Source organism: Manacus vitellinus, unplaced genomic scaffold (genome assembly GCF_001715985.3).
Source record: "Manacus vitellinus isolate BGI_N305 unplaced genomic scaffold, ASM171598v3 scaffold_2_pilon, whole genome shotgun sequence".
NCBI classification, from domain to species: Eukaryota; Metazoa; Chordata; class Aves; order Passeriformes; family Pipridae; genus Manacus; species Manacus vitellinus.
The window spans coordinates 15,088,658-15,110,535 of record NW_021940208.1 but is presented as its reverse complement, the minus strand read 5'-3'; the positions used below and the strand labels follow the sequence as shown (position 1 = coordinate 15,110,535).

The window sequence follows — 21,878 nt, the reverse complement described above, 5'->3', positions numbered from 1 at the left end:
TTCTCCTCTCACATAATTATTACCTATCTTTCTCTTCATGTACTTCTATAATTCCTATTTACTCACAGAGCTAAGTTCTACGACCTGTTTTCCAGATCTTCACTGTTAATTTTAAAGAAAAAGCAACCAGTGTCATAATCTTTTTGTCATAACTTGAATGCTCTTGGCAGGAGCATCTCAATCTTCCACAGAGATTCCCCTCTGTTTCTAGGATTCTTGCAGCTGTAGTTTGAAGTTTATAGTTTTAGCAGACTGCAGCAACTTCTACATGGTATGCAAAGTCTAGGGATATCTGTGAAAAGCAGTAAATCTATATAAAAACCTTTCAATACAGCAATGTGTGCTGGCTTAGGTGTGAAGATCAAGGATTGTGCTTTTGGTATCAGGTTTTCAATTTTAGCCAAGTGCCTGATCGCATCTTTAGACAGCCTGGACAAGTATTTAAAAACCAGACAATTAAAAAAACTGATCAGAACATCTTCAAATATTTTTCATACCCATATACCTATTTGTATCAATGTACCTAAGAGGGCTAAACAGTTCTTAGTAATTAGGTCCTCATAATTTCCAGAAAAAAGAACTGTCAGTTTTGAAAGCAAAAACAGAACAAGAGTACTGGAGGTGAAGCTGCTATATTTTTGTCTCTCTTCATTTGCTCACAATATGTATCTATTTTCAAGTATAATTACATATTACCTATTCTATGAAAATATAAATTATATATTTCTTTAATGCCCACCAGCAATATCCAAGCTGGAAATACAGTGATTTTATTTTAAATAAGGATGGTTAAATTTTAAATTTATTTTAGCCATCTAGTTATTTTTGTTTAATTTGGTTGATTTTTTTTCCTTTTTACTTGAGCAAGCAATTTTCTCTTCCTGAGAATGCCTACCACTCATCTTCACCTTCAAAGAACTTTTTGGAATAGCTACTGTGAGCAGTCCATTGTAGTCTAGCTCTAATTATAATGATAGTGATCTTCCCTGCAGAGACCAACATTTCAGAAGTGAATTGCTGTTGTAGAAGTGGCCCGTTGGGCATTGCTGAACTCTGCTTTTAGTGTTACTCAGACATGTTTGCATTTTCATAAACTCTGTCTTTCTTTTCACAGACTTAATGGTCCCACTTCAGTACAGCAAGGAGCTGCATTTTAAACTTAACCTTGTACTTACATCTATTAAATGATTACATGATTAAATTTAAATATGCAATTAAACACTTTGTGAATTGGATGCGATGCATTCAGAAAGGAGGGAGGAGGTGGACACTGTTTTATGATTCTGGAAAGCATGTACATATTATACATATGTTCCAACATATTCTGGAAATGTGATAGTGCTAAAGAAGAATTACCCAAAATATCAAGCTGTCTCCTGCATAATTTTGAGCAGTAAGTCTGAATACACGTTTTCCCCTTAATTAACCAATATTACATTGCAATGGCAGTATATGCAAAGATGTGGTTCTTAAAAGCAACTAAAGTTTCTCTTAATCCAAGATGGTTAAATAGCAGTAACTCAGCTAATACAGAACACGAGTCCCAGCTGTATCACTGTAACTTCTGCCAGTAAACAGAACAGTTGAATTTTCAGCCTGTTATACCAAATAACAAGAGACAGGGCAAAATGTAAAGACTTCCTTTATCACTTATTTCATATTTATTTTATCAGACTTTTTTCTCAGAACTATGATTAGTTACAGTCACTACTGGAATCAGCAAGCCTAAAAGAAACCTTTTTGTGGTAGATCATCCATGTGAAAACAGAACTTGCAACATTATATGTTTCTTCTATGGATACAAGAAACAATAATATAATAATTACTAAAGTTGGGGAGGATAAAGTGTGGAATAATATGTTTGGGTTTCTTTCTTAACACATAAAGTCAACACTAACCCAAAGAGCGTTTATTAAAAAAAAAAAAAAAGCTAATCCAAACTGCACTTAGGAAAGTGATAATATGGTAACATCAGACAGAGTGCCATCTGTTACAATCAGGACTGAAAATAAGATGCAAAAGTTAAAAAGTTGTTAATTCTTGAAATATGGGTATTCCCCTCGAGAGAGGAAAGGAGTATTCACCTATTATAAAAACTGTTTGCCCACTACCTTTACATAGAGTGGCTAAACTCAGTGGTATCAACCCTAATTTGACAAGAATTAAGGGCTCAGACATACCCTCAAGTTACAACAATCTAACAAGTTACTGCCTGAATTGCAGTGGCTATCTGTATATGTGCTCTTGATCCACAGAAAATGCAAGGCAATGTACCTTACTTTGAAATTCCTTCGTTTTGAAAAAAAAAATTAAAAGATGTTTATGTTCATTTAAAAGTAAGACAGCTGTAGGTTTACTGAGTCCTAAATAAGCGAAAGTATGTATTATATACAGACCATTCAGATACTACACATATAAAATCTGTAGATATAGATAAAATTACATGTGTAATATATACCACTGAGCACTAACATCAGTTGAAAGGAAGTTGCCCTGATATTTCTGAGTCTTTACAAAGCAGCAGATTGCCTCCTTTCTCCTGATCTTTCAAGTAGGAGGTAAGAATCTTATTAAACATTAGTGTTGGAGACTGTGGTAAACAACAGGGACAGAGTCTCTCAAAATCTGTAAAAGGACAGCCATCTGCATTCATGGCCTACACCCAAAAGTTCATTGTGTCAAACCACATCTTTCAAATGTGCTCCAAGTGCTAACTTTAAAACCTTCAGTCTCCAAGTTAATGCCTTACAGATTCTTTTTTTTGTTTGTTTTATTGTGCTGGGTTTTTTATTTTTTAAAAAATGTACCAAAATCCCTAGGGGAGAAAATGACTATTCAAGTATTTATCTATTGTTTGGAAATCCTGAGAAATATGCTTATAAACTAAAATCTTTGAAATTTGATTTATTAATTTCCAAGACCATTTCTCTTGCATTGTGTATTTTCACAAACTCCAGCCGCTGACAGCCTTTTATGCTTAAAATGGTAAAGCAATTACACTGTGTATGTGAATTTAAAATATATATGAACTCCACAGTATTGGATACACATCACTATGTTTGTAAGACACAGACAACCTCTGCAACACCATGGTCATCTAAACTATATATGGGCACAAAAGTAACACTGTTTCATACACAAAACTTTCATCTTTGAGAACTGTTTAGCCACTTGAAAATACTACTACATGAGAATAACGCTTCAGATCACTGCTACCCTCAAATAATCTGAAAAAACCTGTAAGCAAAAAAAAAAAAAAAAAAAAAAATTAGAGGAAGTGGGATAAAATCTGTGTCACTGCTGAACTACACATTCTACCCCACAAACCCGTCAAAATGATATTAATGTGAGAAGATACTGTCTCTCCCCCATAAACTGGAAATACTTAGCATGATCTGGTGGCATAAAACGTATGTTGCTGTTAATGGTTGTGGTGGTGTCAGCAATTCTCTTTCTGACTTTTGCTTCCAGAAGCCAACTCTACATCTCTGACTGCTGAGAGTGTCCAATATCTATTTTGCAGTAAATGCAACTTCCTTTTCAGGTGTTTTTATGTGTTATATCAATGTCGCTTAAAATTTAGGTCAGAACATATGAAACAGAGCAGAAAAACTATTTCCCTATATCACTTCTAACTTGTACTCTTAACCAAATTCTTTTTCAGACATCTTTTGCAAAATAGAACATGATATTTCAGCTATTCTCTTGTTCAAATCCAACTATAGAATGCATCCATCCCACCCAGGCTATGAAAGTTGCTTTATCTTTTCAACTGAAAATGAAAACAGCAAGTATCAATTTGTATTCTGTATGTGCAGTCCCATTTAATCTTAAGGACTACTCAGTTACAGAATAAAAAAAACCTTGTGCAATATTTGAGTCAATTAGGCCTGTTGATGACAGTTACTGCTTGTATACACACTCTGTCCCTCTCAGTTCTAAAACTGTTACACAAGACATTACCCACATAAGCAGAAGAGGAGTTTGCATTTTCAAGTGGGCAACTACTAACACTACCTGTTTGCTAAGAGAGCAGAGGGAGACCATATACCCTTTAGAATCTAACTGTATATTCCCTATGACAGTGGCATGTATGTAAATACAGGAATAACCATGTCTGAAGGTTGTCTCTTTAGCCAACAGAGAGTAACCCACTTCCATTAATCAGAAGTGTAATTGAACATTGTGAATCCCCTGCATACAAGTTACAGATCTGTTCCAAAAGGTCCGAACAAGATCTCAGAGTTGCTGTGTGATGAGGTTGTAGAATGGTGCCTGGATTGGTTCTCAGTATGGATGAAACATGACAGTGTGGAAAGCTCTACCCTGTGACCACAACTGAGGTGCTGGTGGGGTTAGCTATGCCCGCCCCTGGGCAGGGAATATACACGCTCTTCCAGCTACGCACTGATGGAACACTGTACAGATTTCAACTGCAATTGCCATACATCCCCACAATTTCTGAAATGAATACAGTACTCTCTCTATATATATATTTGTATAAATCCCAGTAAAGCAAGAAGTGAAGTGTAAATCAGTCATAAAAGAGGTTTTTACCTCTCTCTGATTCAACAAGAAGTGATTTCTAACACTTCACTTTCTACCCCAATTATTTCCCTCTTTGTCCTGGTTCAGCTGTGATAACACCCAGGGAATAGAGCAAAAGATTGCATGACAACGGCAAGCCTGTATCCTAAAGTTGTTGACACAGACTTCAATAAACATCACTGATAGTATATGCACTACATTGTCAAAACCTATGGCTTTTTTTTATTGCTTTAAAAATGCTTTGTAAAGACAACAGTACTCAGCTATCTTAATTCTGTTTGCAAGCTGGATACCTGTTTTGTCATCAAAATACCAGAGTATAGTGTCATAATTTTCATTCACAAAGTTTCTACAGCTTTAGACAATAGGAATTGTATATTCAAATTAAAAAATATATAAATAAGTGATACATTATGAAAAACTACTATATTTTAATATCAAATTAGGTGCAGGATCACTTCCTTATTTTGCTCAAAACCCAACATTTTGAATTGGTCAAATAACTTATCTAGTCCAGAGAGCTAGATGTTCCAGCAGCTACAAAGAAATTCAATAAAGTTTTAGTACCCTTTCCTTGTTGCTTCCTGGTCTACAATTAAAATATGAAATAACTGGGTACAGAAAATTAAATCCTGATGGTTGGAGACATCACCACACTTCAAACTCTTTCTAATATACTAACATTTTTGTTACTGAATATGAAAACATAAATGCTACGGAAATTCTTCCAAATATTAGAAATTCCATCCAGGAAGAGGTGTGTGCATGTGTGTTCAACACTGGACCATTTTGTTACATTACATTTTAAAAAGGTTATTTCTGAATTGAGAGAATATATGAAAAATAAAATACAGAAGACCCACAATTTTCAGATTTCAGATAATTCAGAATAATCTAAAAGTCAATGTGCATGCAATACTGATACCACTGTATTTTGGTATCTATTTTGAAGAGTGACAAAGGGACTGGGCTTAAGTATGTGGAAGTTAAACTCTAAAATCTGTAATTTTAAAATCCAAATCTATCTGGGAAGCTAGAGGCCTGTATTAGGTCACATACTTCCTATACAGTGTGAAGAAAAAAATTAAACGTAGAACAGAATCTGAAATATCTGTCATATGAGTAGCACAGTGACTTATGTCACCATGCTCAGCCTGTAGACATAGAAACCTGGAGAGGGATACTCAGCTTTGCTCTTCCCATAAATTACTCAGAGGTAGAGAGGAGCTTCCATATCTCCATCTCTCCTGAGAACAAAAATCTCTGATCTTATTTTAAAATTAACTTAAGGAGGGAGAAATCACAAATATGGCTTATTATGCCTTTCAGATGCAACTCTTGAAAGAGGAGGTAATGATGGGGTTTCTACCTTCTGAAAAAGCTTAAGAACTCTTTGCCAAGAAGTTTGAGATGGAGATTCAATTGCCTCTTCTACCACCTTTATGGAGATTGTTTTATCTACTAGGCTATAAGCTGAGCTTGGTAAAAGCTTATTTCTTCTCTCCAGTTGAATTTTCCCAGTCGTAAAGCTTTGGCAGAAGTAGTAATGCCCCCTCTTTGCACAGTCAACAGTCATGTGAAATGTAGAATGCAACAAAATTAAATAAACAAGACTCAGGCTTGCTCACCACTTATGTTAGTCCTGTTTATAATTATGTTAAAATATCACTAATTTACCTTAAATTAATATTGGGGAGAAAATAAGTCTGCACTATGGAAAACAGAATATGTTTACGTAATTAAGATTGTTTTATAATACTTACACACCACTGAGCTGAATTATGATTCTGAATTAAGATGCATGTTAAGAGCTGCATAACCAACTCTACTAGTATTTTCTAAGTTTTTAATGTTCAACTTTGCAACCTCAACATCTTTTAAAAACTCTGTTTTTAGGTAAGTAATCTAAAATACATGGGATTAAATATAAATTGTCATAATTTTATAACATATGGCCTTAACACCTTTAGAAGCTGGCCATGTATCCCCAGCTTACTGTACTACTGCAAGTGTCATTAATGTCACGATTTACTGTAGAGAAAGTTACCTACTGTGCAACAGTAAGCATGCACATGCAAACTATATCAAATGAAAAAGCTGTAGCTTTGACGTCAGAAGTAATAACAGCTTATAAACAGCAGTTATTAATTCACCACTTAAAGCTTTGGGGATAAAGTCAAGTTGTACAGAACAAAAGGTTCCCGCACACAAGATCCTTGCTTTGTTACATTACTTAACAAAGAAATCCAAACATAACATCTCCCCTCTTTAACAGAAGTCAATGGGAATTAGTCATAGAATACAGAAGATACTCTGAAAGGTTATCTTTGAAAAGTCAGGCTCTATTAGTGAGATTCATCTGACCACAGCAAACATCTGCTTCTGAGGGAGTCACCTCAGAACTTTCTCTAGAGGGGCGGAAGGGGGGCAGAGGGGTAGGAGAAAGGCTCTGTTACGGTGTAATTAGTCTGATTTCTTTTAAACACCTCCCTTGATCATTTTTCTCCAATGAATACAGAGTGAACTTAAGATCACCAGCTCATAGATGTAGCCATTAGATACTTCCACAGTCAAGAAGGCAGCATCCCACTCTGGTAGGAGAAGGAGTTTGGGTGCCTTTGACTTTCTCTGTTTCAGTTTAACAGACATTAAGCATTAATTGAAAAGATGAAAGTCAATAACAACTACAAAATTTGTAACACCTGCTTTGCAGTGGCAGAACCACAGAAAAGCCCAGAAGTAATTAGTACCTCACTTTCTCCGTGGAATAAAAAACAGAGTGTAGCAAATAAGGTGAGACATAGAATTATAGGTTTAGCCTATCCTGTGCTTTAAATGAACAAAGGCCCAGTGGGAAATAATATGAAACAATGTAAATAAAACCTGTATCAGAGTAACTATATATGAGGCAATTTCATTATGGTTACAGGCCTCAATTCTGGCATATTCTGACTTTAGCGAGTTTTCTTACAATATGGGCTTTGGTTTGTAAGAGACACTTCATCAAAAAATAAGAAAAGTAGTCTTATAAAATTTTTATTTGTGTTTCTATTTATATAGCAGGAGTGAAAAAAGTATCTACACTCTAAAAAGTAATTTTCCTTTTTAAAATTAATTAAAAAAAATAAGATGAAGAGCAGGTTTTAGGGAGTCAGACACAATCATTTAATGTCGAATTGCAGTTTTCATTGGCATCTAGATGAAACTCCTAACTATAGAAGTTTGAAGGTCTAAGTCAGAGCTAGTCACCCTAGGCTCTCTTTCTAAAAACCAGAAACAGAAATCTCCAGAGAAGTAATTACTCTGAAATGGCTTGAAAGACTACTTAGTGTTAGTCATTGAAGATTACCTTATCTGGCTTGTCTGAACTCTTGAGGTACCTAATTCTCACCACTGATTGGGAGTTTGGTTTGACAACTTCAGGGTTAAGTATTAACTTCTATATGCCCAAATTAGGGTGCATTAATTCCATCCTAAATTTCCACATGCAGATAGGGCAACTATAAATTACATTCAGTAATATGCACATAGAATAATACCACTAGACTTAAATGAAACTTTACTAAAACTGGTGGACACAACCCTTTAGTTAAGAAAGCTGTAACAAAGAGCTCATCTTTTTAGGAAACAGTGGCAGGCTATACTTCAAAGGCACATGTCACTGCCCAAAATAACATGTGAGATTTCTCCACGTTCTTTGTAAAGAAAAGGAGGTTGGCAGCGCACTGCTTTAGCACAAAGTGAACCAGTAAGAGTGAGAACATTTGAGGCCTATCACTCAAAAAATTAAAGGTGAGGAAAGTAGAGGACAACAACTGGAAGGATACAAGTTATCAGTAGGTATGCTAGGTCTTTCTTCCATAAGGCTGCTTCCAGCTCGTGTGGTGTTGGTTTATAATGAATCTTACTGCTAAGGTCCTTAGTGCACAACTCTTGCATTGCATTTTATCCTACTTCCAATATATTCCAGTCCTCCAGGCATTCCAGTCCTCTGGTGTGGTATTTCAGTGTTCTTTTGCTTGAAAATGATTTTCTTAATAGATAGTTAGCAGTATGGAAAGTTTGAGCCTAGACGGAGTTCCTGTTTTCTACTGTATTTCTTTAAAACAAGAAATTTAAGTGAAACACAGCCTAAGCAACACAGAATCACAGAATCCTTAAGGTTGGAAAAGACCTCTAAGATCATTGAGTCAAATAGTATCTACCAGCTCAAAGTAGAATAAAAAACCCTGCACAATATTTTGCATTTGTTTAGCGGTATTTTATATTCACATGCCAGTCACAGCTTAGACCCTCTGTATCCAAACCCAAAGCAGTCAGCATGAATTTATACTGTAGGTACCAAAACTCAGTGCTGTTAAAGTGGTGCTAATGCAACCATTCCCAGAATTAGCTGTGTGATTATGAGAGATAAACCAATATTTTCAGTCTGAACATAGTTTAAAAGCATGTTATTAAATTAATATATTTAAAATAGTTGAATGCTTCTGTAATTAGAAAATGTCTAAAAAATATTGAAAACCTGTAACCACTGTTTATTTTTTTCAGATTACCCCTAAAAACAATAACATAAAAACTTACTGAAAAAAATGTTTTGCAGCTTTACTGCAATGTATGCAATCCTGGAATAATTTTGATCAAACTAATGGGCAAGTTAAATAAGAACCTTGCAAATCCACTTCATACAACAAGCAGATAATTGCTTATAGCCACTGCAAGCCTGGGCTGAAGGGCTACCCACATTAGTAAGTACATATAAGAAAAAACCATAGGAAATAGTACTTATTCACTACAGGTCACAGATTAGTCCCTTCTCTGTAGCTCAGGAATTTCAAGTTCACTTTAATCTAGTGTAATTGAGCTAACCAGCTCTTACATTAAAAAGTAATGATTAAGTTAAATTTCTTGCAGACATTCTGTACCTAAAACAAACATGCAGTATGCCTCTGGCAAAGAAGGATACTAATTATAGGATTGACTCATAAGATGAAAGGTTGCACAAGTTACTACTAGAAGCTAAAGTATGGTAAACTGGTTTGAAAAAACACATTGAAATTCTCATACTCTGCAGTTGAGAATTTCATTTTCTAACTGTACTTAGCAGTGACAAGAAACAAAACTGAATATGTTTCTAAATTGCTTGTTCATATTCCAGATGAACAAACTAGAAGTGAATACTGCAATTACTTCATCATTCTATACTATGGATTTTTTAACCTAATAAAGAAGTGAGCTCTACAGTGAATTTTTACTACACAAAAATGTGCAAAATTAATTATTTTCGGTCACTCTCAGCTTTCTTTTCTTATATTAAGCATGGTCTTAAAATGGATATTTGAGGATTCATTGCTTGACTTTACCCTTAATGCAACAATTCATTCTCTGATTTACCAGGAATCAGAAAAGAAACACATCTCCAAGGCTCCAGACATCTGTGGGGAAGGATATGCAAGTTCAAAAGTAGTTTTGTATTACAAACGGAAGCTTTCACTGGGATTAGCAGATAGAGTTGCCAGCTGTGAGTTAGAACAAAGATACAAAATATGTCCTATATGTTGCTGGCTACTGATTAGATACAACCTTCTGAATGCCAGATGGGCACTGCTTATGTGAACTCCTATTATCAGCTGCAGGAGCTTGTGATGTGAACTTATGAAATAAACAAAGTTTTATTCAATTTATTTTAAAAATCACAAGTTGACATTTCTGTTTTCAATTTAAGCTATACATTTTCCACCATATTGTAGCAAGCAATAAGCAATCTATTTTCAAAGACATTTACACTGGAATACTGTGTTCTCTCCGAAATACATATAAAAGTAATGTGCAATTCTCATGCTGAAACTAGACAGCCAATGCCTTTCAGTGCAATCCAACTTGGTCAAATATCACCTCAACTTCATAAGATTTACTTAAAGCTCTACTGCATTATGACGATGTGTGTTTTATATATTACATTTTCAGAGATTATGAACAAATAGTGTTGAAAAAAGACATTTCCTAATTTATTCTATGATTTCCACCTGTATGATGGAAGCCATTTACATTACATCTACTCACTCTGAAGTTCATTTCGTTTTGTAGAATCAGAAAACTCTTTGTCTGAGCAGCATGAATAGAAACTAGTCATCATGGTCAAAAGGATTAAAAAGGGATAATAAATGACAACAGCATACGATACATTCTGTTCACCTAGGAAAAAAACCTAAAGCCCTCACAATTCTAATGTTATAATCTATCTTAAGAAGTTTGCGACACTTAAATTTAACATTCTGAAATTATTTTTAGAAGGCAAAAAAATCACATCTATGGGCCACTGGTAACATTTAGCATGCTTCAAATATGTAATAGTTAATGGAAGACAAATTTCCTGCTCTCAGAAATCCGGCCTTCTGTGGCCAGGAAGGAAAAAGCAGTTTCTCTCCAAAGAATGCTCAACTTGCCAGGAAGGAAGGATCTTTTACAGATCCAGAAACTAGTATGATGCCAGCATTAAGGAAATGATCTACATGCTCAATGATAACCACCAAATGCTCTGACAGCTGTTCAATCAACAAAACCCAACTCAGCTCAAACCAGATGAATCTAGAACTTCAGTGACAGGGATGTAGAATGACAAGAGATGTTTGACTCTCAGCAAGAAAGCACTAGCTCTCGATAGCCTCTTACAACCTCAGGAATGTCTGTGAGGGTCAGTCAGCAAGCACAAGTGTGGGACACCAGCTCACCAATTTTGGAAGAGAAAACCTTATGGCAGCATCCAACTTCAGTTACATCACAAGCTTGCACAAAGTAACAGCAGGAAAAGACTAGGAAAGAACTAGGGTTTTTTCTTTGGTATTTTTTCTCTGTTGCAAGAGCTACAGCATTCCTTCATTAGTCGGCTAGCAACTGAAGTACTCATCTTCATGAGTCAGAAAACATCAGAGAGACAGTGAACTCTATATCCTTATAAAGTACAAATATCTTAACTGGCATGTTAAGATGAAAATGTGTATTCCACTCCTTATTTACCACTTAGTAGCAACAACAGTCTTTTGCATAAAATATATATATGTGATTGCTTTTGAATCAAAGGAAAGAGTATTATTTTTTCATCCTCATAGAAAAACCTAATCTTTATTTTTGCCAGGAGAAAGTGAGGTTACAATATTGTTTATTTACTGAAAGATAGTTAATTTTCACTGTTGATTTATCAGTTTAGGCTTCCTTCTTCCATTAAGTACCAACTCAATCAGACAGATTTCACATACAAAAAACTCTTCCCTATGGAACTTTTTACCTAGATTTTGATCCGGAAGAATGTGTCACAGTCCATCTCACACAGCCTTAATTACAGAAACCTGTGTGAAATCAATCTAACAAGCCACATTTTGTCAAAAGAAAAGTCACATACTGTAATTACCATATGTAGTAAAAGGAAAGGTTTAACAATTTGCTTGAAAAATGACACACTGAAAAGGAGTGTTCAAAGCATATACTTCTGTAAAGCCTCCAGAAAGAAACAGTACCAAGACATGCATTAAAATCCAAACTTTTTTTGCCTTTGTTACTGAACCATACCTTGGTCTTGCATACCTTGGTCTGCTACAGAAATATTTATTTGTAGTTCAAGGATATTTTGTCTTTTTACACCAAAACTATTTTCATTTCAGAAGTAAAAATATGAATATAATCAAGGAAAGACAAAAAGAAAATACTTTTCTGAATTAAAAGGGACTAAACGTACCAGTTAATAGAGCAAAATGTCTTTTAGTGATTCTTTTGTGCAGATCCATTCCCTGAGGTAGAGGATTACTCATTATATTGCATGAAGCAATACATTAAACCTTTTCAGTTCAATAAACTGTATTTTAGATTCTGTTCCTGATGCTCCACTTGAATTTACAATTACCAAGTTTCACCACATTATTCATAAAACAGCCTCTAGAAAACAATGGTATATCTTTCTTCCTATTGATCATACTTTTTATGGCAAGAGAGAAAAAGAGAAAAAAAAAGATCAGAGGTAAACTTTTTGTCTGTTTACATTTTTCTTCCTTTTTTTGATATGCATTCATTTTTGCTAAAATTTGCACAGCCTTTACAGTCATATTCAGCTTTTTAAATTTCCACTGAATGTTGTCAACAGACATCCTTTAGGATTTGCTGGTCAGTCTCATCACATCTAATAATACAAAGGTAGCAACAAGCAAAATAAAGAACTGCCCATTATTTGAGATTAAAGAGTAGAATAATTGAAATAGAAAGTCTGACCCAGTCACCTGTACTTCACACACATAAAGCAGGAAGTAGAGAGGAAAGTTTGGCTGATTAGTCAGATAATAATTTAAACGGAAATTCATTATTTGTAGCTCGAGCTTTACTTCAAAAATAGAACTCAAATTCTTAACTATTTGAACAATTTCTATTCAAGAAAACAACAGTCTGACTGGTATACTTTCATCAGCATATCCAAACAGCAAAGATAGCAGATATGCAGATATGCTTTTCCCCTCATTTTAAAAAGCTATGAGTATTAAATTGGAATTTATTACTTAACCATGGTTGCGGTCGGAATGTGAGAATTATGAACAATGTAATTATCTCAACAAGATACCTTAGAACAACTGAGCTGTATTGTGACATAGTAATTTGAGAAGGCATGAAACTAGGATCGCAAATGGGCACAGGCCCTGCAGTGCTAAGCACACACAGTAATGGGAACCTACCTGTGATGGGGACCTACTTCTGATGCAATAATCAAAGAGTTAGGGCAAGAAGCCAACACACAGTTAGTATACATGCTAAGGGAAGAATTCTGGACTCAAAGAAGTTACCAAAGAATGGACTCCCAGACATTATCTCAACCTGCTCTGCCGAATTTGGCATCAGAAGACACCATAGAACAGATTGTTCAGAGACAGGTGACAGACCGATTAGCTTGTAGATCCTGGTGGTTTCAGTGCCAGGTGGGCTCAGTGTTGCAAAAGTCTTCAGATGACCACTGAAGGATATAGAAAAATCTGTAGGTGCCTCCTTAAATTTCAATTCCATTACCTCTTGGATCAATTGTGATACACAAAGGGATCTGTATTCTCCAATTAGACACCTATTAAGAGCATCTTGCCCAGTCCATGCATATGTACTTCCTTCCATGGCACTAAGGGGAAAGCAGGTAAACCACAGACCTTTTGGCCTAAACTAAAGCTCTGATGTGTTCAAGTCACTGGGACCCAGAATCAGTGCAATGCTCCTGGAGACAATGAATAGTTGTAGGTCCCTTGGGCTTTTAAGTGTTTGCACAGTTAGGTAGCTGTCAAGCAGGACAGTTGGTGGTGCAATTTTTGAGTCAGAATCCTTGGCCTATTTTGATATTTAAGCCTTATGTACCTCTAGATACTTGATAAGGCTAATGCTACCTACACTGTAGTATATTTCTGAAGTATTCACTACTAGCCTAGTTCTTTTAGTTTGTAGTTTGAATTGGGTTACTTGAAACTCACTCAGTGAAATATTTCTTTGTGCAAAGAAATCTAAGTTAGATTTGAGGTATTAGGTACAAAATAAGAACTCCGTTTGCTGTCTTTGTAAGATTTTCAATGAAGATCAAGAAATTTCAAACACTCATTAGAATTGATAAAGTTGTTCAGCTTACTACCCTTTTACTATAGACTCAAATGATAACAGAGCAGACATGCTATATTGACTACTTCTGTTCTAGAGTTACTAGTGAGCGAATCAGTTCATTGGAACAGCCTTTAAACCTACAGTTTTGCAGCATTAAGCCAGATGTGATTAGCAATCTTTCTGATAAAACAAATTTTCCTCTGTAAAGAGCAAACGGAATAGTACAAAACATGTAAGGATAGTGCAAGACAGTGAACAAGAGTCTAACAGTTTAAAAATTGTGGTGGTTTTTGGTTTGTATAGGGTTGACTTTTTTTTTTTAAGAGGAGTAGAGAGGATGGTGGATAGAAAAGAGGGAAGGAGTTCTGACCAGTTCTGTCTACTAACTGTAATACATACGTAGTGATAATCAGCTACATAATGAAGTACTTCTATACATATAGGCATAGAAATGAGAGGTACAGGCAAAAAGAGTTAGTGAAAGTAAGTTGGGAAAGTTTTAGAACATGATTAAACTATGCAATGAATCTAAATTTCTTCTCCTCTAAGTAGCATTTCAGAACTACTATAACTCATTCTAGTGGTAACATCTCTGTTATTAAAATAAGGAAAATTCTGTCCTCTCTTTGTTTTCAACTTTTTGTTTTCAAAGGAGAACCCAACGTGTAAAGCAAATTCAGAACAGGAAAAAAAGGAACTGTTTGTCTCTAAGTTATACATGACCCCCAATGGGTCAGAAGCATCACAATAATTAAGGACAAGGAATTGAAAACATTTAGGTTTTCTAGGTTAACTCTCTTTGATCTATGATGACTGAAAGAAATAAAATAGTAATAAAACTTTATAAGACATTAATAGCAATTCTCATCTCACTGAAGCACCGAGTCAAATTTGTTTCAGACTTCTTGAAGTTACTCTGCCATCAGGTCACATATGGAAAATATCAGACTGACTTATTACGTTTTTACAAAAGTGTACATTTCAGTGTTGAAATAATGGGAAGCTAACATCTCTGTAATAAAACAGTATTGATATTTATAAGCTCGTGATGCTATTATCTGTACTTAAATTAGCTGTCACTCCTTATGACTTCTGTGAAACGTTTATACAATATTCCAGCTGCTTTCTATCACAGTGTCCAACATGGCAAAGAGGATTATGAGAGATGCTGTGATGTATCCCCAAATCAGAACAAATACTGAGATAAGATGGACATATATATATGTTGGAAGAGTACAAAGTAATTAAGAATAGTTTCATTTGTTACATACTTTCAGCTGCCAGTTGCCTCATATGCACATTGCATTAGCAATACAAAGTTTACTGTACAAAGCAACCAAATAAAAATTACAGAAAAACTTAATTGCTAGAAAAACATTATCTGGAGTCTGACAGCTTTCAAATCATAAAATTCTGTAAACAGAAAGAAGAAAGTGATACAAATAAATTAAAATTCCACTATGTAAACAGTGGAACTAATGTGGAATTGAATGTCATCCAAAAATTACTCTCAAGTTAAAATGCTATATTTTTGTTTAATGAAATAATACAAAAAGCTCCAACAAAGCTGAGACAGTGGGATTTTTTTTTTTCTCTTTTACCACTGGTAAAAGTATTTTACAGAATACACACGTAGCCAGCAAGCTTCCAGCTCCCCCTTACAAAACAATATATGTTATAACCCCGCAGACTGCAATTTCTAGCTTTCTATCTTCTCTGTTCTGAAGTACAGTCCTTGCATATCCCCAATACCCATTACACTCACATGAAAGTTTACAAAGTCACGGATTCTAATCCTGTAAATATAAAGGAGTAGATTTATACACAATCCTAACTTTTTCTACACTAGCTTCTTTTGCCACCAGGAAGAAGGAAATACCACCAGATTTAATCCCTTAAATAGCAATATTCATCAGTGAAATAACATACCCTGTAGATTTGAAGAGTGAGACTCAGCTCCAGTTTAAGACACTTATATTTAATTCTCAGAAAAAAACCCACTGTAACCATATAGAAACTAACTAATAAAAAAATCTACAGAAGAAAACTGTAAAGGGAGTTTTGTGATCAATCTTAGTGAAGGCAGTCAAAGTGTCAAAGGAATTCAACAAAATCAAAGTAGGTAAGATATGGATGCCTCACATGAAAATGCAATGTTTTTACTATGATCTTCTTTATGTATTTTGTCTCGACAAGCCACAGTCTTTACTTCTATTCCTCATCTTAGTAAAAAACTGTTCATTTTTTAGTTTGAGATACTCTTTATAATTGAAACCGGAATCAATATCTGAAAATACGGTTCACGGCAAAAAAGCAGCAACTTTGGACCCAAGTGCCGGGTTATTTCAAACACACATAATGTTACAATCAAACTGCAGATATTTCCACTGTTGTGACTTATTCAACAAAACATTTCTGCTTCATTGAAGCAAAGAATGTGTTTATTTCCTGGAACATGTAGAAACTAGTTTCCCAAGCTTCACAGAGTGGTATCCCTCCCCCATCCTGTCCCCTCTAAGCTTCCCATGCTCTTTGCTCTGTCATGAAGACAAGCAGTAGTCCTGGAGAAGGAAGAATGATTTTGGCTGGACAACCTGTGCAATTTTTTATGGTTTAAAAAGTTATATTAGAAAAAAAAAAAAAAAGGACAAGTCTGTTGTTTAAGTGGCAGTTTGGCTATAAAACGCTCTCTTGGTGCCTAGGTGTTAATTTCCTCACTTCCTTGATTCTTGCAATTTATTCCAATTTAACTGTTTGTACAGACAAATTCTACACTGAATTTGCACATAACAGGGGAACACCACTGACTGGAGATTGGTCCAGAAAGGAAGTTCTAGGAATTATTTTTTTAATACATCTCAAAAAGTTCAATGTCACAGGCTCTTCGGCTTAGTAGAAAGCCTGTCCAGAGACTAAAGTATTCTTGTGATTCTGGTGCTTTTCTGCATTTTGAATTAAACAATACAACAGTAACCACTTGTAAGAATAGCTGGCATAGCCAACCTGACAAAAAATTCTATTACTTTAATTTTAATCCACCATCTTCTTATGGCCAAAAGATAAGGAGTATGGTTTCTAATGTTTTTTGTTTGTTTGTTTGCTAAGACAGACTAGCTGAAAATATATTGCTTGTTCTAAGAAAACAATGCTAATTTTTGGAATATCTTCTGCTCCTTACTTGAACTATTCCCTCATCTCTCCTTAACTTGTGCCACCACAAGTGTTCTGAGATTAACAAACTCATTAGATTTAAAAATAACCTTTAAAAGGGCGTTATTTTGATTCTTTTTCTATCAGAGAGAATCACCATCTAGCTTACTTAAGAGTTTCATTAACAGTTTAAGCATAACCATTGAGAAAGCACAACACTGGCCTGAGCAGACAGGAAAGTGAACTCTGCAAACATAAATTGGTGCTAAGAAAAAAGAATCATTGAACCATATCTACATCACTGTTTCACCACTTTTGGACAGTCTATGGTACCCTCTATTCCAGAAATTACATTTTGGATTGACTGGGTTTTCACTCTAATTCCCAATTCAAAGGAATCCTTTTCTGTCATTCAGTGGAGAAAAAAATGTCTTCAAGTGAAAAAAATGTCTTCCGTTTACAAAGTGAACATAAATAGTAATTTTAAAAACATGCTTTCATTTCTAATGTTTAGATGCTGTCCCTGTACATAGGATTGGTATTTACAGTTTGTTTACCTGAACTAAGTAAATTAAAATATAACTATATCATTGTGTATTTCATTTTCTGACATCCTAAAAACACACATAAGTCATTGTGTCCCCTTTAAAGTTAACACAAAGGTGATAACAATTCTCCTGGCCTCTAATACTCTCTTTACTTGTTCATTATAGAATCCTTTCAACTTTGCCTCTAGCAATTCACAAACTCATTTCTTCATGAGTAAATATTTAAACCAGATCTGTTTTAAAATGTCTACTGAAAGAAGATAAAAGCAAGTATTTAGATTTATAGCTAACCAGGTAATAATCAACTGCTACTAGAAAGAACTCGATCCATGTCTCAGCTTTAACATGAACCTGTAGTCCAGGTAGGGGGCTGTGAGCTTTTGTGCCTTTATGGTAATGTTCTAAAGCAAACAAGAGATTGCCACACACCTCGCAGGATAATTAATTCATTGAAATGGGACATTTAAACTTTTCCTTTTCATCTGTAATACAAGAGTTAGCTGCACTAATATTTGACTTTCTGTTTCACAGTGGAAAGAGAGAAGGATAAAAAAGGCAGAGAATTAGAACTTAGTTCTCTGATCATTGAGAACTTGTCCCACACACTAAGGATCTGTCTCCATTTAACTTCAAGTAGCACAGTCTTAACTATCAAAATATATTCATTATTGAAATAAACTGCCAACATTTTCAGCATTAGGTGGGAAAGGTTTGCCTTCACACATCATTATTTATACGTCCTTACAGAATCATGTTTTTGTCTTGGTCTTAAATTTTCCTCTATCTGATGTTAAGTAAAACTCAAAAGGATTTCAGTTCACTTAGCTCTATTGTAGAAAAAACTTCCTAGGCTGTTCTGAGAAAGGCATGTACACTCTCCAAAACTGAGGCAGCTTATGTCAGAGGCCTGAAAACCAATACACAAATTCTGAAAAAAAGCTTTCTGAAATCCATAGTGACATATCGTAACTGTACTTCATGATAGGATTTCGGTTATTTAGGACTTTAATAAGTGGTTACTATGCAAATAACAAACATTTTAATGATTTCAAACTTGTAAAAGCTACAAATACTTGCCAATTCTCACAACTTCACTGTTACCACTTCTGTTACTTAGTCAATGGTTTTGTCACATTCATGAAAGTAGGGCACAAAAACGTCTCTTATCTGGATTTACCACTGCAGCTTGTGCCAGAGAAAATACTCTTCTCCATGGGGTTGCCTGTTACCTATTAAAATTAGTAATAGCTTCCTAATGGTTCAGTTTAGGATCCAAGTTTAGGCTCAATTACAGAAGCCAAATCACTATCAATTAAACAATTCTGAGTTATTTTAAAAGACTTGGTAACTGTTCTTTCATCACTTTTAAAAAATAATAATTTGTGATTTTGAAAAATATGAAATAGACATGAGTCACTAATTACAGCCAAATCAGAATAATAAGGGAGGTAATTTCTTCTTCCCTGTCTTTGATTGTGCCAGAGAGCAGAATTCATGTTTGAAGAACATACTTTCTTAGAAGAAGGGAACAACCAAGAAAAGAGAAAAAAAATGTATAAAACGAATTTATGAATTAGAGATCCTAGACAAGACGAAAAACTGTTGCACTGTAGATTTCACCAACTTTATTTGTAGATAAAAAGAGTGAAAACAGATGAAGGGGATAATACCTAATTTGCCCAACTGAAGGAATTAAAATACATGTATATATGAAATGGTCTGTTCGGGTTCAAAGTCTGTCTAGAAATACCTTCTGCAACTCATCAAATTTGAAGTGATTTGCTTCAGTAAGTCAAGATCAGGATTTCATTCTTGTCATCAAACCTGACGGTGTTTGATAGGAAGAACATACTTTCTAAACATTTTTAAGATATCATGTTGTCTACACTTCAAAAATAGCTGAACATTTTTCAATTTAATTTCAAGGCTTGTGCTGTACATGGGCAGGAGTTACTGCTGAAAACATTGGAACTTATTTGACTTAGTCTTTTTACAGCAATCTGATTTACTGGTTTTGAATGTTGCAATCTTTAATAGTACAAGTTTTTATACATGTGGTTTCCTGTCAATTTCTCTTAGGGTTTGAGAGGATTTCATTATATACCTGAGATTCAGAAAAATTTAATTTTTATTAAAGATTCTGTCTAAAAAATGAGGGTTTATAGGTTTATCACCCAAAAGGCACTAAAACTAGAATGGAAGCAAAAGAAGGAAATTTGGCTCATTCAAAAAAGACTAAGCAATATATGAAATGCTGAAGAATCCTTATTTCATTGAAGTTAATACAATATAAAACTATTAAAAAGTATGATTTTAACGCACATCCTACATTCTTGGTTCAATTTTAATTTTGCACAATTTAAAAAAAAATAATATATTTATAAGAAACAGTGCGTCTTTTTTAAAGTAGCATGAAGTATTTAAGGACATGACAATTTATTCTTTCTATAAACAACTGTTTCTGTTTGAAATAGGGGAAGAAACTCCTAAAACATAAGTTCTCAGTTACAGAAATAAACAAGTAAAGCCAAAGTTTTCCACATGATTATGTTGAATCATATTTATTTTTCATATTATAGACAGCAATAAATGCAAAAAGTACAAGTCATTCTTTTCATTGAATTAAACACTTGATGGGATGTAGACATCGACAATCTTAGGAGAAGTAGCGACAAGGCTCCTGTTGCAGAATAAAGAGGTTCTCACCTTTGAAGAGATTCTAATTCTCTCATTGGTAAAAAACAAATAGAGAAGTCAATTACTTCTTCAGGTATACAGCAGTATAAAGATATTTATCTATATTGTTCTCTCTCATTGTAACCTTGGTAGAAAGGTTAATTTTAAAGATACCAACAAATTACCCTTCTGGGGTGTTCAGGAAAGGACTCATAGTTGTTGAGGCCTACCTGATAGTAGGCAGATGGTCCAGGACAATTGCCTTTCTTTTGGCATTAAAACAGAAATTAAAAAATTAATATGACAACATCAGAAGTGGAATCAAGACTCCCTGAACACGGGGTATGACAGGAAAGTTTATTCCACAGGTGACTGGTCTTTTCGGGGAACTTCTCAATGATAGTATTGGATCTGTTGAAATGTTTTAACAAAACCATTTCCTAATAAAAATGAATTTTTAAAAGAATTCATAACTGTGACCGTCATTTTCTTTCCCAGGTTTTGAAGTTAAAAGAGAAAACACTCTAAAGCAAAACCACCACTTACAGTGAGGCTCATAGGGAGGAGGAGGATCACCACAAGGAACACACTCCATGTCTTGAAAGCCTCCAAGCTTAGTCTTCCTATAAAATCTAGAAGACAAAAGAATGAAAAAAAACCCAAAAAACAGTTAATCAAAAGCAGTTATTTTTTCCACACAAAATTAATCAGGTGTTTTAACAAAATCTTCTATACTTGCAAATTTTGTCAATCTGTGCAAATTATTAGGAAATAGAAGAAAATAAAAGTAATAAAAATACAGTAGATACTAATTAATAGTGCAACAGCAGATCTAAAGTAAACTCAGGAAAAATCTAACTCTGTTAGTCCAAATGCATAGTAACTATGATCTTATGTTTACAGAAGAAATAAACAACTTTGGAGATTTCAGACAGAAATCAATATCCCATTTTCCACATAGACTACAACATACATGACACGTATGAAGAAACTTACCTTATGAAAGCTTACTTACATATCTAAAAAAAAAAGGGAACTGTTTAATCTATATAATTCTCCAAAAATAAACAAGATATTATAAGGTAATTATCACCATTAGCAACATATAATGGACCAAATGTCAGCAACATTTTATTCTAAAGACCCTCCAAGAACTTTATTACTGAGTTTATGTTTGAAGAGCTTACTGACTACACTGATTGGCAAAACCCTACACTCCTAAAGCAGGGAACAAGAGTAGCAGCAAATGAAAAACCAAAACTTAAAGAGTATGATACTTCAAATCTGTATGTATGAAATCCTCTAAAGAACTTATCTAGAGTAGGTCTGTCTTTCAACCAGTCACTA

At 34.5% G+C, this 21,878-nt stretch overlaps 1 protein-coding gene across 2 annotated transcripts in view; it reads right to left on the bottom strand.

Moving 5' to 3' along the window:
* Positions 1-21,878, bottom strand: part of TNFRSF19 (TNF receptor superfamily member 19) — a 59,129-nt gene that overhangs the window by 11,530 nt on the left and 25,721 nt on the right. For both annotated transcript variants that reach the window (XM_008920770.3, XM_018071497.2), the window contains exon 5: positions 21,078-21,163. In XM_008920770.3, coding sequence (XP_008919018.1) covers positions 21,078-21,163 — 86 coding nt within the window. The remainder of the gene's footprint in view (positions 1-21,077; positions 21,164-21,878) is intronic.